Genomic DNA, 17,734 nt, shown 5'->3' on the forward strand with positions numbered 1-17,734 from the left:
TGCCAAGGCCGTAAGTGAGCCTACTCTATAATGCTCAAACTGCGTTGCTATCTTGGCTCAATGACATTGAATTATATTTATATTTATCGCAACACACCGCTGCCGGTTGGTTACTATTTATTTTGCTAATTTAGGTTTAGATTATAAAATCATTATGCAAAAGACACTTCTTCAATCCTCCCCAAATGTTTTTAATAAAATTGACCAGTTCATCATCAGGTCATTTAGTCTCCACTGCAGGAGCACGACCCTCTCTAATTTACCAGAGGCAAATGGAGGATTTGACCTACACTCCCCACGCTGGCCAGACGGGTTGGGTTGGTGAGACCAGTGTTAAATAAAATAATAATAGTATAATGTTTTATAACCCAGATAATAAATCTTATCACCTGATAAAACTTCTGGTTTATTAGATTATAAAAAGAAAGTAATAAAATGCATTTCGTTTTAATTACTTTATTGCTATTATTACGTCATTTGTGATTTAAATTACTTACAATCTAAACGCTTACATTAACATTATAACTGTAGTAAGGCGGTTTTTGCAAAAGCCGAACAAATAAACCACTACTGACTTATTTTTAAATTGTAATTTACTCTGAGAGTAGTTAGATTTAAATGTAATTCTACTCAAGTTATAAAAAATCGAAATTACTTCTGTTTTTTTACTTATTACGGTAAAATTATATTAGTTTTAAACCGCTTATATGAACAGCTTCAGGTACTTAAAAAAAAAGTAATTTAGAATAAAATAAAAATATCAAAACCTCGAATAAAAACCATTTAAAACTGGTTGTTATCACACACTCATGAGGTAATAATATAAAATATATAAAAATTTTAACAAAAACCATAAAAATAATTAAAGTTACTACATGCTTCATAAAATCGCAAGATACACGACACTTCGATCACCAAAATAATTAATTTAACTTAGTTACAAACATTTTATATAGCTTTAAGTTATACTTAAGGTATACAAAAATAGGCGTTCTTAATTTTATATATAAATATTGTATAATACTGGCGAATCTCACATAGCCATCTTAAAACTTTAATATTGTTTAATTTACTATGATTATATCTACATAAAAGTATGTATAACACCGCTGAAACTCTGTTTAAATTTGTATAAAGTAAACAGATTTTTATGTAAATAAATAAAACTCAGTTTTTATTTTGTGAAACTGCACTCATGAAGTTCAAAATTGTGCTGTGCACTGTGATTGATATAAATAATATAAATAGTAAAATTCATGTTCATCATCAAAGATCAACCACTTAATACCTATATTCAATACATACAGATAATAAATTATGTTTGGGATGTTTAATAATTATTTGAAGTAAATTCAAATTATGATTCCCACATTCATGTACACTAATTATTCTTCTTAAATAAATCCACTTTGATTGTAAAATTACGAATAAAAAAACTCATAAATATAAAATATAATAATAATAGTGTTAACTAGACGGTATCAGCTATAATAAAATATATTATATAAACTGTATTATTTATTTTATGGTTAAAACTAAGATTTTGTTCGCTAAAATACTGCAATATCACATTCATACTACATTATTAAGAAACTAAGTTTAATTTTGCATAAATATAAAACGGTGTTGTAAGTACGCTACTTTTTTTTTAATAATTAATGAGACAAATTGCCACCGCGATCTAATGTGCGATCAACGCCATCTATTGGCAGCAAGAAGGACTGAGCGCTTAGTGCGAGCTTACATACGTCATCGCTAGCGACTGGGTATGACATACATATTATGAAAATATGTACCTATGAGATTTTAGTTTTTGAAAGCATCCACTAGGGGCGCTGTACAATCTGTAATACATTTCATATGTCATAGTACGCAGTAGCTAGCACATAGTGTAAACTGGCGCTGAGCTTGAGCATTTACAACTCTAAATACTTTGAACTTCATTTAGTGCCAAGTGAAGACGCAGTGGCAGAGAAGTAAATATCCAGAAGCAACGAAGAGGTGTCCGATCATGACTGGGAAGCCGATCTTGAAGAACTGCATGAATGTGAAACGGTAGCCATGTTGTTCCGCCACTCCTGCGCAGACCACATTCGCACTCGCGCCTATGAGGGTGCCGTTACCTGATGAAAGTAAAAGAATAATTAGTATTGCACAAATTACCATAGGCCGATGGGGCAGCAAGGTTCTGGAGTGGAGGCCTCGTACCGGAAAGCGCAGCGTAGGACGTCCACCCACAAGGTGGACCGACGACCTCATAAAGGTAGCAGGAAGGCGATGGATGCAGGCCGCTACCAACCGGCCATTGTGGATATCTTTGGCGGAGGCCTATGTTCAGCAGTGGACATTCTATGGCTGAACGGAGTTAGTCTTAAGAAGTTCATAAAAAAATACTGGTGGAGTGAACTACCCTATTGTCATCCACCAGATGTAGCGTTTCATCTACGAACATGCGCCCCACCTATTTTTGGTCTCGGTCGCGGGTGCGGGGAGTTTGATCCGAGCAATCCGAGCGTCATTATTGTAGTGTGGGTGTGCACTCAAGGACAATTTAGCGTGTTCCGATAATACTCAAACATTAGCAGAAGAATGGTGGGGCGCGTCTTCGTGGATGAACGATCTTATAGGTGTGAATAGTGAGCCGAATAAAGTACCGCGTCACTTCCCTATGACGTCTTCAATTGAAAATGTAATCTATATTAATAATAATAGAGTAGTTAGCTATTACAAAAGCTTACCTCCCAAGCAGGCTCCGAAAGATAAAGCCCAGACGAGCGGCGTCATAGGCAGGTTCAGGTTCGGATTCGAACCTAGCGAGGTCACGATCCTGATCATCATCGTGGTCAACGGAATGTTGTCTACGAAAGCCGAGGTTATGCCGGATACCTGGAATAAAAGAAAATTATAATCTAAATGATGTGAAGTTCGTTTCAACTAAAAGGACGTCTCATCATCATCATCATTTCAGCCACAGGACGTCCACTGCTGAACGAACATAGGCCTCCCTCAATGATTTCTATTATGACCGGTTTGTAGCAGCTTGCATCCAGCGCCTTCCTGCTACCTTTCTTAGGTCGTCGGTCCTTCTTGTGGGTGGTCCTCTCATTTGAGAGGAGAATAAACTGCAGTAAAACTACGACTTACCCAAAGCATCAGGAGTATAGCTACAGCAAGCCGCGCGTTCTCGTCTACCCTCAAAATGAGAGTCTCAGTCAAACCTCCAATGAATTGTATTAGCCCCAGTTTTGATAATGCCTGCAACAATAAAGTGAGTCAAATATGAAATCTACGCGGTAGAAATATGTCATGAAAATATATAATCCACAGCTGGACGTAAGCAAATTCCACGCTTTCGAAACATTATCTTCTGACATTCTGACATTGCAAGGATTTGAACTGGTCACTTGCTTTTGGTGAAGTCAGTGGCGCCAACTGGGGATTCTTACTGACAATGATTTCCAAATCGACCGGTTGACAGTGGCCTGCATCCAGCACCTTCCTGCAACCTATGTAAGGTTTTCTGTCTACCTTATGGTGGACGTTCCACAGCACGTTGCGCTTGTCGTTAAGTATCCTCCATTTTAGAACCTTGCGGCTCCAAATACTTAAGAAAACCCATTTTAAAGACCAAATGACGCAGATGCTGTCTTTCCTAAACACTATAATCCGGGTATTTTCAAGGCGAGAGTGAATAGGCACTTACAGGGCAGATAAAATATGTACCATCCTAGACTGCATTCCACTTAACACCAGGTGCGATTGCGGTCAAATATCTGCCTTGTCATGCTTAAAAAAAAGATTGCTGTTCTTACCTCCATCAGCACGAATAGAGCAGCGAAGAACAACAGCGTGGACCATTCCACCCGGTGCAGGATCGGCTCCAAGTCTTCTCTATCAGCCAGGGTCAGCAGCAGGATAGCGCCCAGTAACGCAGTCCAACCGAGCGATACACGGTCTGAGGATGGAATTATGACCTTTTAGAACTCTTGCACTTAAAAGATCATTTGGGGCACAAGGGCATATAATTTAGAAATGGCAGTGCAATGGAAATACTGTTGACCTTGGCTGGTTGGGTTTTATTGGCGGTCAAGCTGTAGATCCTGGCTACACAGGAGTTGCAGCGGTGGGAATGAGAATTGGGAATAGTCCCGTTGGCGATACTGTTGGGCTATAGTCGCCGACTTCTAGATAATAATATTTAGTTATACTTACTTAGTTCAGGAATGGAATGCAAGAAGAACACAGCTACTACGAAGCTTATCGCTACAGTCGCCTTAACTAGGAGTGCCTTGTCCCTGATCTTATACTGAAACAAAAATACAATAATTAAAATACAGGGTGTAATTTTAAACAGATTTTAGTTAGTTCGATCGGGTGTGGCAAGAAATTTTTTGGAAATCTTAGAATGCAGTTCTATTATTTATTTTCAAAAATAAAGGGATGTTTTCCTTGAGTAAAATTTTCTATCTACAGTATTCAGAGTACTTTCCCTCCAGGTGGCATTACAAAATTCCAAACTGTATATCATAATTATGCTTTGTTTTTGTTTCTTGGCACAAAACTCAGTTCATAGGAAGGCACAAAACAATATTTTTTCTTTCTTTCTAATCTTACCTTCTCTTTCATCTCAGCCAGGGTGCTCTTAAACGTGTCTTTCGGGCACGCTCTCTTGCTGCTCTCCTTGACCATGGTCTCCAGCTGGACATTCAGCTTCTTCACCTTTCTCTCCAGCCTCTCTCTTACTACATGCTCGTCTTTACTGAAGTGGGGTAGCGAGTCGGCTGCGCGCCGCCATATTGCTATTTGCTGCTTTATTTCTGTAATAAATGGTAAATACATTTTAGGTTTAAGTTTAATTTTTAATTTCATTCTCTAATGGAGTGCAGGTGCGGTTTTGTTCCCCATTCGATGAAGCACATGATGTCGTGCCCTGCCCGAGCAACTGCACTCAGGAGGATTTGATGAGTGCTGCTGACAACGCCACTCTTGTAGCGGAGTTTTGGGCTGACACTGTGTAGGTTTGTTGTAATTTCAACTGATTCTCTGACCATATGAAAAAGTTGCTCACCCTGTATTTCCCTCGGTACATTCAGCCGGAGTTTGTTAGTGTCCCTGTATATGAACCGCAGCTGGAAGTAGGTCTGGACACACACCAGCAGTATCCCGAGGGTCATGTGGAACGTGAAGTTCGTGAAGTTTATACCCTGGAAGAAAAGAACAGCTTTTAGCTGAAGGAATGTCAGTAATATTGATGGTAAGATAGTAGAACCAACCAAACAGAGTAGAAAATTATGCCCCCACTAGGAATCAAAACCGGGGCCACTTGGTCTGAAGCAGAAGATCTTACCACTAGACCACAGACACTTCTTTCTTTCTAATACTTTGTTACTTACGGACGTAGCTGGAGAACATGCGGAGTCCATGAAACACCTACTGTGCAAATGCGACGCGCTAACTAGAACTAGGATGAGTCTCCTGGGGCCGGCTTATCCGGCACCAGAAGATTAAAGGTCCCTCTCACCCAAGCACTTGATTCACTATATGGATAGGCTTTTTGCGGATGAAGGGGAATAAAGGTACGGGACTATTCCCACCTCTCGTACCCACCACTGCAACTCCTGTGTAGCCTGGATCTACAGCTTGACCGCCACCAAAACCCAACCAATGAACGTCAAGTTTGTCCCGGGGGAAAGTTAAACTGTCATTGGACCCGCAACGAAATTAATCAGAGAAGAACATAGGAGGAGTTCGAAATTAAGGAATCAGAAGAACATAGGGGAATAAAGGTATAGGGAAGCACAAAAGACCCCAATGGGTCGACGTGCACTGCACTCATTCGCGGTCCTACATAAGATAAGATACTTACGGACGTGACGACAATCTTGTTAGAGGCTATGATGACATTCGGCGGGTCTCCCACCGGCGTAGCGGTGCCGCCGATGTTGCTGAAGATCACCATCGACATCAGGATCGGTACCGGATCCAGGTCCATCACCTCGCAGAGCCTGATGACAAAAGACAGTTTTTACGTTTAAGTATCTTTAACCGTTACATTTTTGATCATACAAGGTGATTTTGTAATCAATATCATTTTTTTTACTGTCGTCATCATCATTTCAGCCATAGGACGTCCACTGCTGAACATAGGCTTCCCCCCTCCAATGATTTCCATGTTGATCCATTGGTAGCGGCCTGCACGCGTGCCAATTTTGAAACCGCGCGCAGCGGATAAAAATAATTAGATGTGAATACAAAAATGTTTTCGTTACAATAAATCGAATAAGTTACTGATTCTGAGTCGTCCCTAAAAAGGATACTGATTGCAAAACCCTGTATTCAACAACTGGCTTATAAGGCTTGTACCCAGAGCCGTAAAATATCTTTAAAAAGTTTTTGTTTTGTTGTGACATTCACTCGGGATCTGTGATCATCTGTGACAGTTTGTGTTTGGGTGCGGTGCGGCGTTACAAATTCTGATTTATTTTCAATGTAAGTACAATATTTTAGCAATCTTAAGGTGTTATTATCATAATTGAATTAATAAAGCCGAATTTAATTCACGGTTTAGTGATTTTCTCAATAAATATTACGTAAATTGAAGTCAAAATGGTCGGAGGGTTTTGCCCTGTTTTCGACTAATTACTGCTTCAATTTACTTTGAATTTATGAAATATCGCAACAATAATGAATTTCAAACGATTTTGTCATAAAATAATAACATTATTGTATAAACAAATACTCGTAAATACGTATTGTAGGCAATTTGTTTGGCCTTGGCAGTTTGACATTAGTACAGTGCGCGTAAACGGCAGTCATATTGGAATGTTCGTGGTAATTTTGACCTCTATTTACAGAGCGCTACGGTCGATTTCATGTGACTTATTGTTTTTATGTGAAACTTTTCGGTACAGTATACATGGAGTCGATAAAAAGTGTTGTAGCTAGTGTCGACAAGAATGTGGTATTTTTGTCGATAATTACTATCAAGTCGCATTCAAATCGATCGAATATAATCATTTATTGAATTGAGATATTATAAAATAAGACCACGGAAGACCAGCATGGCATTTTTTACCTACTAAGATGCTACGACACCATACAGTTAATAATACCTTTTCAGTATCATTGTGTATGTTACGAGTACATTCATTTTTAAAGTAGGTATGTCATGACGTAATGATATTGATTTTTTTTCTTTCTAATTGAAAAAGGTTTAGAGGTCTTATTGAACCAAAACATTACAATTTATTGATTTTACTAAGCATACAATATTTGTTTGGTACGCATTAGTGATGTAACAAATGTAATTTTTTGAACATTCGCATATTCGAATGCGAATATTCCGTTTTTGTTCCGTTTGAATTGTTTTACTTTCTTTTATTTATTATTATTATTGACGCTCATAAGTAAAAATATTGGTCTAAAGTGAATATTTTTTTTAATTTTGTTCAAATAAATTTAAATTTTGATTTCATTTTTTCCGAGAATTACCGAGTTTATACGAGCGCACCCGATTTAAGTGTCATTTCGCTCGCGCTAGTATTATTTTATTATTTTACTAGCAGTGCCCGCGACTTCGTACGCGTGTAACGCGTGAAAATAGTTTGAATAATATTTCTCATTTTTGCAATATTTTTCTTTACTACTCCGCTCCCATTAGCTGTAGGATGATGTTATAGCCTAAAGTCTTTCTCGATAATGGACTATCCAACACAAAAATATTTTTTCAAATCGGACTAGTAGTTCCTGAGATTAGCGCGTTCAACCAAACAAAACTCTTAATCATTATAATATTATTATTAAGTATAGCTTTATTATTATTATCATTCCAGATGGCGTGGAGAGTAGGCATTGAACCTCCCAAAAGTTACCTCAATCTTCTTTATGAACACGAGGAAGAGGCCATCGATCTGGGTGTGGATGTTATAAAAGAGGAAAGCGATGATGAGGAGGTAATACTTTTTTTTTTACTTCTTAGGTAGGCCTCTCACTAGGTGGACCGACGATCTGGTGAAGGTAGCGGAAAGCGCAGGACCGGTCGTTGTGGAAATCCTTGGGGGAGGCCTTTGTCCAGCTGTGGACGTCATTTGACTGAAACGTATGAATTTTTGGTAGGATACAAAATCTATGAAAGTAATAAGATTATAATTTTATCGTATTTCATGTTTACAGCACAATAGTGTTGAAAATGACAATGACTGAATATTACTGACTGTCATTTACGGTCAAATTGGTCAAAAACTAGTCTTTAACTGTCAAAAATGGTCTTTTTCAGTCAGTTGGCCGAAGTTTAACTTTTTTTTGCATTCGTTATTGTGTTTAATGCTTTTTTTAATGGTTTGGATATGGGAAAGTAAAAAGAAAGCGAAAGGTCGTGGGTACGATTTCCGCCTTGGCAGTTCGATTTTTTCAAGTTATTTATAATTTAGTTTGAGATGCGACTCTAAACGCTAAACTATTTTAATATATATTTTAATAACGTACATGTTTTTCCTTATAGCTTGTAGGTGAATATGAGATGGCTACAAATGAAATGGCTCCAGATGAGTTGGCACCAGGCTCCTCCACAGAACACTTCACGTGAGTATACTCGACTTAACTACGTCTTTGATAATAAATACTGCGAAAGAAGGTAGATCGTTATGATGTCTGCCTATAACATCTCACCCGGGAGTTTCCTTAGTTACTCCGTGACCATGGCGCTTGCAACAGTGCCGAAATATCGGAAACTCAAAATTTAGGTACATGGTAGCAATCCCGTCAATAATAATTATTATGTTAGTGACCATGAAAGTTTCAACAATATAAACCTACGACTAGTTATTATGTATCTGCATTAACTAATAATTCCTTCTTTCTTAATTGGAGGGAAGTCGAACCTTAACTTCAAACTCCTCCTATGTTCTTCTGATTAATTTCGTTGCGTGTCCAATTCCGGTTAAATTTCCCCCGGGACAAACTTGACCTTCACTGGTTGGGTTATTGGCGGTCAAGCTGTAGATCCTGGCTACACAGGAGTTGCAGCGGTGGGAACGAGAGGTGGGAATAGTCCCGTTAATAATTCTTTTTATTTTACAGAGAGCATCTGGAAGGAACACGGTCGCGATCGCGGTCACCACACACGTAAGTGTTTTACAAGTTATTTGGTGTTTCTTAGATAACTTTAATTACAGAAAATAAAAATTAACATTTCATATTTCAGATGGAATGATCCTCTAACTCAGCACCCGTCTGAAGATATTCGTGGTGTGTAAGTATAACTAATTAAATTTATTAAGAACAATGCCACGACAATGCAGTGACTTATTAAAATGTTAGCAAATAATATGAACTGATTAATATTTTCTTAAGTTAGCACACTACATTTTTCAACTCCGAAAGGGATCATCAAAACCGTATCGCCTTTCGCCGCACACTTAGGACGTAGCACACTTATCAACTCGGAAACGGATAGTAACCGTATCAACTCAAGGCGGTCAGTATATTTTGTATTAAACTCCGCACCATAACGTAAACACCTCACCTCGCAGTTGACAGAGCGCGAATAGAGATGACAGCTCGCGAAAGGCGATACCGTGTTGACCCTTACCGAGTTGATATGTCTGTTATAGGCTTAATACGTGTAAATTAATATCAGAACTTTATTTTCTAGGGTCACGGCGATCTACAACGAGGAAGGTGACCTCCTTGAAGAGCGGAAAAACTTCTACGACCCCGATGCCCACTCTCTATTTCTTCCGGTTGAGCAAAAAGGTGAAAGTAGAAGAATAAAAGAAGAAAATAGAGGACAAGAGAGTCGACGGGGACGTGGGCGTAGGCGATTGCCTGGTCGTGGTCAAAGAAGAGTGAATGTAAGGCGTCGATGGACCGTAGGCGATCCACTGACAGAAGTGTACGTAGATGATGATGATGTGCCAGAAGTCTTGAAGACTATGGTGATGAATGTAATAAGGAACCGAATTGCAGCACGTAAAAGGAATGCAAGGAATAATATAAAGAGGGAAGATAGCGATGTTGAATGCGAGGACGAAGACTTTTTAGACGTAGACCGTGAATTCACTTGGTCTGATATGAAATCTTTCGTACCAGAGGAAGAGGAATTTTCGCAAGACAAAATAGGGGCTGTGATTCCATCCCAGTCGCCGTACGAGGCCTTCAGGCGGTACTGGGATGATGAGATTATTGAACACATTGTCACAGAAACGAATCGGTACGCAACTTCAATAAATTCACAAAATTTTCAGACGGAATGGTTCCCAACTAATGGTGATGAAATACTCTGCTTATTTGCCTTTTGGATAATGTTGGGCATCATTAGAATGCCCACCATCAAAAGCTGCTTCTCCAGGGATCCCCTTCTACAGAGTAATGTTTTTCGTAAGATTTTCAGTTATAAACGCTATACACATCTGTCTCGCGCTCTTAATTTTTTTGATTTAACCGCTTCTTCTGACGGACAGATAGACATACTTTCAAGTATACTACCCATCATCGACCATTTGAATTCCCGTTTTCAAAATAATTATATTCTTGGCCAAAACATCTGTATCAACGAAAGCCTTACTCTGTGGAAGGATAAACTGCGTTTTAAAGAGTATATACGATCAAAGGCGACCAAATTTGGAATCAAGACTTTTGAACTCTGCGAGAGTGCGACGGGTTATTTGTGGTCCTTTTTTGTTTACACAGGAAAGGACACTGATGATGACTCGAAGCTGCTGCATAAGAGTACAAAAGTCGTTTTGAAATTAGTTCGTCCTCTTCTCAACAAGGGCTACAAGCTATTTATGGATAGCTGGTTTAACTCACCACTTCTAGCGCGATTTCTGAAGCGTAATGGCACCGACTGTGTTGGTACCTTATGCCCTTCCCGTCAAGATGTGCCACCGTTGATGAACCTCGCCAAGCTCAAGCAAGGGCAGTTCATAGCGAGACATTCCGGTGACGTTTGCGTGATGGCGTGGCAAGACAAGAAAAAAATCACCACATTGTCCACCTGCCATGGGATAGCCACTGGTTTGTCTACTGTGACTTCAAGACCATCTAAACCGATTGCCGTTAAACCCCAGGTTGTCTTAGATTACAACCGTAACATGGGGGGCGTCGACTTGAAGGACCAGATGCTTGAGCCGTACTTGGTTGAGGGGAAGCGTTGTACCAAATGGTACATGAAACTTTTCAAGAGACTGTTAAACTGCTCCATCCTAAATTCTCGCATACTACTGCAATTTTCTAAACAGGCACATCAAGACCACTTAGCTTTCCGACTTAAACTCGTAGACGAAATTTTGGAGTTGCATCTCGAAAATACCCCGAGATCTGTCCGCCCCGAATCTTTCCAAAGCAGTTCTTCAGCTTCATTCCATGGCCATTGGCCAATTCACCATCCCCAAAGGGAGTCCGATGCCAGCCGCAATAGGAAAACGCAGCAGAAATGTTTCTTCTGCCTGCAAGCCGGCCGTAAGAACAGCAAAACAGCTTACCGGTGCGAAGCTTGCAATGTGTCTTTGTGCATTGAACCCTGCTTTAAGGAACATCATACAACCCGACCGAGTTGACTGCACACCTAGTAGCCGTGACGTCACATTGACGCTCTGGTAACGGGCGAACGCGGGAAAGTGAGCGAACGCGAGGGAGAGTCGCATTCCGAAGTGCGCAGTTAGCTCGATGGGGTTGAACTTCGTCAAGAAATTATCATTATTTTCTCCGTTCCCCTTCTTCATATCGAAATATTCTGTGAGTTAAACCAGTTGTCCATCATTTTTATTTTGCTTATAATGTCTATGGTCTATAAACCGAATTTGGACGTCTTTGATTTTTTAGTCTTGTTTTTTTGACAATTTAAAACCCCTTAACCCTTCATTTGGCAGTGATGCTTTTAAGCAACAACCACTTTGAATATTTCTACAGCACCAAATAATAAGTTTTGTGCAAATCATTCGATTTTGTTACGAAGCTTAGTTCAGCAAAACACTAGTAAATCGGTCGTCGACTGAGTTTTGAGTGATTTCATATCCATATTTCTGTCAGACGCCAAGATGACGCGCAATGAGAATAACAAAGACGGAAGTTTTATGATTTTGTACTATTTTATCATCTCTAATTGTTTTTGTTTTGTCTAAATTTTATTCATAATAAATCAAACTAATCATATAAAGCAATATTTGGCGTAGAAACTGTGTTTTCTAATACATAACATGCTTCCGAACCTCGATGTTGCCTAGAAGCACCAGTGCCAAACATGTAACAAAATAGGTTTAGCTTTTTGTTAATACAAAAGAGTGTCAATACACAATAAATCAATCATGTATTACATGAATAATGTTATAGAGATGGTATAGTAATTACTTTAGATGCAAATGGACCCTGTCGGGCACAGCATTTTAGGAGAGAGGAAGATTTGCTGTCTGTCTCTGTGTTGTCTGTCTTCACACTTATACCGCTGAACTGATTTAAATGATAAACACATTTTTCTTGCGTTGAAGTCAACAACTATAGCAGATAACGGTAACATACCAGTTTCAGAAGCTAAAGAGAAAATAAAAGGCCAACCTTGGCTCGGCATATTGATCTTGAAGTATGATGACATACGTCATCTATCAAATGTTGGAGAAAAAGGTCATTGTCGACTTTGCGAAAATTGCCAAAAAAAAGTTTAATGCATAAAATGTGAAATACGATTGATGTTTTTAAGATTTTCATATAAAAAAATTAATTCTATAATATATCTCAATGTTTAATTTAAGTACCCCTATTTGGCAATGTGGTAATAATTAGGTCTAAATAGATTTTATTGAAAAATTCTAACAATTTGTGTCTTGCCAAATGAAGGGTTAAGGGCACTTTAATTTTTTCTAAAATTGTTTTTACGTTCATAAGTGTCTCGTTTAGTCCAAAACCGAATAATGATATTAAATTTAAATACAGTGTGAGTCACGTTAAAGTGTACATATGAAAATAGATGAAACTAGACCTATTTCTATCGACAAAAAAGTGGTCAAAATTTTTTTGAGATTTTTTTTTATTTTTTATAGAATTTTTTTTCTTCCAATTACTTATTGTAAAGAAAACATAATAACTTTTAAACTAAGCGGTATATCCTGATAAAATAAAAACAGTAATAATGCTAAATAACAGGCAATACTAAAAAATACATAGCAAATGTTGTGATAGGAACCTAACCTAACCTAACCTAACATAACTATCATAGCAAATGTTGTGATAGGGATAGAGACATGCAATTTTTGGTTTTACAAAGATAATACGATAGAGAATAATACACAACAATAAAAACTACCTGTTATAGGGGCATTTTTTGGAGAAATTTATCAAATAACCAAAAAAACACGAATTTTTAAGCAGATTTTTTTCAAAAAGTATCATTTTTTATTACTTGTTGGCATTTTTTGTGTATTATATGTATTTTTTTAGTATCTTCTGTTATTTAGCATTATTACTGTTTTTATTTTATCAGGATATACCGCTTAGTTTAAAAGTTATTACGTTTTCTTTACAATAAGTAATTGGAAGAAAAAAAATTCTATAAAAAAGTAAAAAAAAATCTCAAAAATTTTTTGACCTCTTTTTTGTCGATAAAAATAGGTCTAGTTTCATCTATTTTCATATGTACACTTTAACGTGACTCACACTGTATATTGAAAAAAACACTATTCTTCTATGTTTTTTATAAGATGATCATAGTCAAACTAATTTTATAACCTTACATGTTACTGTAAGTTAGAGGATTTTATAACAAGTTGTTTACAAATGTCTGGGAATAAAAAAAATCTATATTCCTTTGGTATTATTTCATTTTAGCTCAGATCATAGAAAGAGAATAGATATGAAGTCGCGCGTAACTACAACGAGAACCAGTGTCCCCACATTTCCCCCACCACAGCTCCCACACACACATTCAACTGTGTAAAAACAAAGCGACTGAGAGTCTACGACAACATGTGCAACCGGCTTAAAAGTGCTGTGATTGGCCAGAAGGCATGCCTTATGGCCAATCAATGGCCGCGTGACGTGACGCACACATTGAAAACGCTAGTGAGAGAACAAAGATAAAATGGAGTCGACAAGATATCGATACTTTAAATCGCTAGGGGCAAGGATCGAAACTGATTTCACAAAATGCTTATGTATGAAAACCTTTTTATTATTATACGTTATTATTAACTACTATCACGCATTTACTTTTTAATTATGGCGATCTGCGTACCGCATAATGTTTATCAAAAATAATGCCTATATTAGGCTTTCAACTAGCTCTTATAGTAATTACATAGTTGACAGTTACTAATTACTTCTACTGTTATTATTTTTTTTGTAAAATCTTATAATCGCAAGTAACACATCATTTTTTTATTTAAAATTACAAAATAGAAAATTATAATTTACTTCTATTTATCGATAATAGGAAACCGCATTAGAACACGAGCACGGCACTATGTTACGACCGGCACATGCGGCCGTACTGTGTATTTTCACACGACAGTGGATATCGGAAGAAATTAAATACATTGCGCAGTAGTTGAGCATGACATAAAGTGGTTGCTAACTAAATCGTCAATGTACAAGTGTGTTAGAATTTTTATCACCACTGATTTCGATATCGCAGTAACTGTTACGGCACTGAATTCGTTCGTAAAAATGTTTAGTTTTTTTCATTTATAAGCAAAATACCAATGGATTTGCAATACTTACATGTAGTAAATGACTCCATTGTTCCTGTAGTTCTGCGTTTCACTTGTTTTATTGCACGTAACGACGCATTATCCAAAATATCGGAGAACATTTCCTTAGTACGACTGAATCGCGACTAACCTAGCTACGCGGCCGATGTTCGTTTCTGGGCATATCGCGGAGACACGCGCCACGCCCCCGTTTCACATCTATTCCCTTCTATGATCTGAGCATTTTAGCCACCAATGTAGGTATTTTACTTCGTATTCATTACATTAATATTTTTTTTATTAGTTACTGAGTCTTTGCTTAAAATTAATTGAAATTATATCCTCAATCTTTAGTCGTCCGTCATCAATTAATCAACAATCCCGACGCTTTATCTTATATCGATAGATGGCCAATGGTGCGAGGCGCGTCACTAGTAAAGGTTCGGCCAAACCAACGCGTGCAGCCTGCGTGCGCGATGACGATCAGAGGGTCATTAATGAGCGCTTAAAAAATGTCATTAAATGTATGACGGATTGTACAGCGCCCCTAGCGAAAACTTTCGAGAACTAAAATTTTCATATATTTTTTTAACGCGCTCACTAGTGAGGACGTATGATTTAATCTCACACTCAGATGTCGTGTTTGAATTTGTATTAGTTCACATCAACGCGTCCTGTCATTGGTCATCATCATCATTTCAGCCACAGGACGTCCACTGCTGAACATAGGCCTCCCCCAATGCTTTCCATGTTGATCGATTGGTAGCGGCCTGCGTCCACCGCTTCATTGGTCGCGGTGATCTATGTAGCCCAAGCTGCAGCCCTGCTGATGATGATTTTAAGCATACATACCTTATAGTGACAGGTGTCATGAGCAGCACAGTAGTGACGTTGTCCAGGACAGTTGACAGAACTGCTGTTATCGCACAGAGTAGAGTGATTAACGGCCAGAGCTTGCCTTTTGTGACCTAGAAGCAGAAAATAAGAAATAAATCCTAGATGGTTTTGGCTTTGCACTAAAGGGGAGTCGATACTTAATTACAAACTCCTCGTATGTTCTTCTGATTGATTTAGTTGCAGGTCCAATGACAGTTTATCTTTCCCCCACAAACTTGGTTTCTTGGTAACTAAACCTTCACTGATTGGATTTTTATTGGCGGTCAAGCTGTAGACCCTGGCTACACATGGCTGTGGACTTGTGAACAATCGTCCGTTCATTCGTTTCAGCCAAATGACGTCCACAGCTGGACAAAAGCCTCCCCCAAGGATTTCCACAACGACTGGCCTCGCACTGCAAGCATCCAGGTACTTCCCACGACCTTCACTAGATCGCCGGTCCACCTAGTGGGTGTTGAAGTAGAATTTTTAAATAAATGGGGTCTGTTTTACCAATCCTGACAACGGGACTATTCCCACCTTTCATTCCCACTGCAACTCCTGTGTAGCCAGGATCTACAGCTTGACCGCCAATAAAACCTAACCAGTGAAGGTCAAGTTTGGCCCGGGGGAAAGTCAAACTGTCATTGCACCCGCAACGAAATTAATCAGAAGAAGTCTCTGATAGCCTATCAGGAACTAATCTGCCAGAAACTATTCGTAAGATTATTTACAAGGATTTACCTTCAAGAACAATATTCACCTCAAAAGTGTAGACCGCCAAGAAGTCGAACATGCCAGTCTCTGCCATGATGGCGACCAACAGCATCATGCTGAAGAGAAGCAGCAGCGTCTCCACGTCCAGCCAGGAGATGACTTCGGGCAGGGTCGGCCGCAGACCAGCTATGGAGAGCGCTGCGAGCGATGTTGTGGATATGAGGACAGCTGCCATGGTGCGGTTGATTACCTGATGAAAAGAAGGGAATAAGTGCACAAAATCTATGCAACCCGTCTGGCCAGCGTGGGGAGTGTAGGCCAAATCCTCTATTTGCTTCTAGTAAATTATAGAGGCACGGTCCTCTCTACGTACTTCTGCATTTGAAACAATTTCTCTTTGATTTGACACCAAAATCTCAAAAAATCTTAGAATTGGATTTATCCCAGTTTGAAGTTAAGCGACTCAATTATCACATAACCCCAAACATGACAGTAAATTATCTTTAATCACTTTGACATACCTAAAGACCATACTCATCAGATGATCGTTGAATACATGTAAACATAAATAAAATATTATTACTCGTATGTATGATCGATAGTGATTTTATGAATGTACGCTACACTTCCGTTTGAAGATGACACTTGCTGATAAACAGCCCATGCAATAGATGTATATGATTTTCATATCATGTCGGTTCAACAAGCATGTTCTGTACCTCTAGCATGAACAACTTTCGTCTTCGAAACGTTTGCGTATTCGATCAAATTCGATATTCAATCTTCGAATTAAACGATAACGTGACAATTTTGATTCTCAAAATAAGTTTAGTGCAACCACATCTCATACTAAGTTCACTTTACGACACGTTCACAAGGGCGCTATTGTAGTTTTCTTACTAAATCTTTTGATGGCGATTCGAGTACGCAAACGATTTGAACTCGAAAGTTCTTCGTGCTAGCCGTACTGGGCACTGGGCAACGATAGGTCTTGTACTTAACTCCGTCAGTGTCTGATGTATGGGAGCGGCTAGGGTGATTTAGTGACGGTCAAACGTCAGCGAGACTTCAGATTTGTATGCCCTGCTGTCACGTCATAATATGTCAATGTCACCCCTCCCGAGCCTCTCCCATACCTCAGGCATTGACTGAGTTAAGTTATACGATACCCTCTCGACTGTCATCATCATCATTTCAGCCACAGGCCGTCCACTGCTGAACATAGGCCTCCCCCAATGATTTCCACATCGCCCGGTTGGTAGCGGCCTGCATTGCATCCAACGCCTTCCTGCTACCTTTATGAGTTCACTGTACTTACTTGGTTTAAGTATCTATCATTTCATCCACGAAGACGCGCCCTACCATTCTTCCGCTAATGTTAGAGTGTTATCGGTACGTACACGCTAAATCATCCATGAGTGCGCACGCACACTACAATAATGACGCTCGGATTGCTCGGATCA

The 17,734-nt window shown here is 38.8% G+C and overlaps 2 protein-coding genes across 3 annotated transcripts in view; one reads left to right on the top strand and one right to left on the bottom strand.

Annotated features, from left to right (window-relative positions):
• Nucleotides 1-440: 440 nt before the first annotated feature.
• The window catches only part of LOC135085664 (P protein-like), a 66,353-nt gene continuing 49,059 nt past the window's right edge, over nt 441-17,734 (bottom strand). For both annotated transcript variants that reach the window (XM_063980451.1, XM_063980450.1), the window contains exons 8-17: nt 16,318-16,521; nt 15,531-15,646; nt 5,867-6,005; nt 5,069-5,204; nt 4,615-4,817; nt 4,213-4,306; nt 3,813-3,955; nt 3,145-3,255; nt 2,739-2,886; nt 441-2,123 (exon numbers count right to left, since the gene is read on the bottom strand). In XM_063980451.1, the coding sequence (XP_063836521.1) occupies nt 1,945-2,123; nt 2,739-2,886; nt 3,145-3,255; nt 3,813-3,955; nt 4,213-4,306; nt 4,615-4,817; nt 5,069-5,204; nt 5,867-6,005; nt 15,531-15,646; nt 16,318-16,521 (1,473 nt within the window). In that variant the 3' untranslated portion in view covers nt 441-1,944. The remainder of the gene's footprint in view (nt 2,124-2,738; nt 2,887-3,144; nt 3,256-3,812; nt 3,956-4,212; nt 4,307-4,614; nt 4,818-5,068; nt 5,205-5,866; nt 6,006-15,530; nt 15,647-16,317; nt 16,522-17,734) is intronic.
• Nucleotides 8,519-11,851, top strand: LOC135085580 (piggyBac transposable element-derived protein 4-like). The gene is made up of 4 exons (XM_063980352.1): nt 8,519-8,580; nt 9,079-9,123; nt 9,203-9,250; nt 9,653-11,851. The coding sequence occupies exons 1-4, from the start codon at nt 8,519-8,521 to the stop codon at nt 11,556-11,558; spliced, it is 2,061 nt and encodes a 686-aa protein (XP_063836422.1). The 3' UTR covers nt 11,559-11,851.

This window comes from Ostrinia nubilalis, chromosome 29 (genome assembly GCF_963855985.1).
Source record: "Ostrinia nubilalis chromosome 29, ilOstNubi1.1, whole genome shotgun sequence".
NCBI lineage: Eukaryota > Metazoa > Arthropoda > Insecta > Lepidoptera > Crambidae > Ostrinia > Ostrinia nubilalis.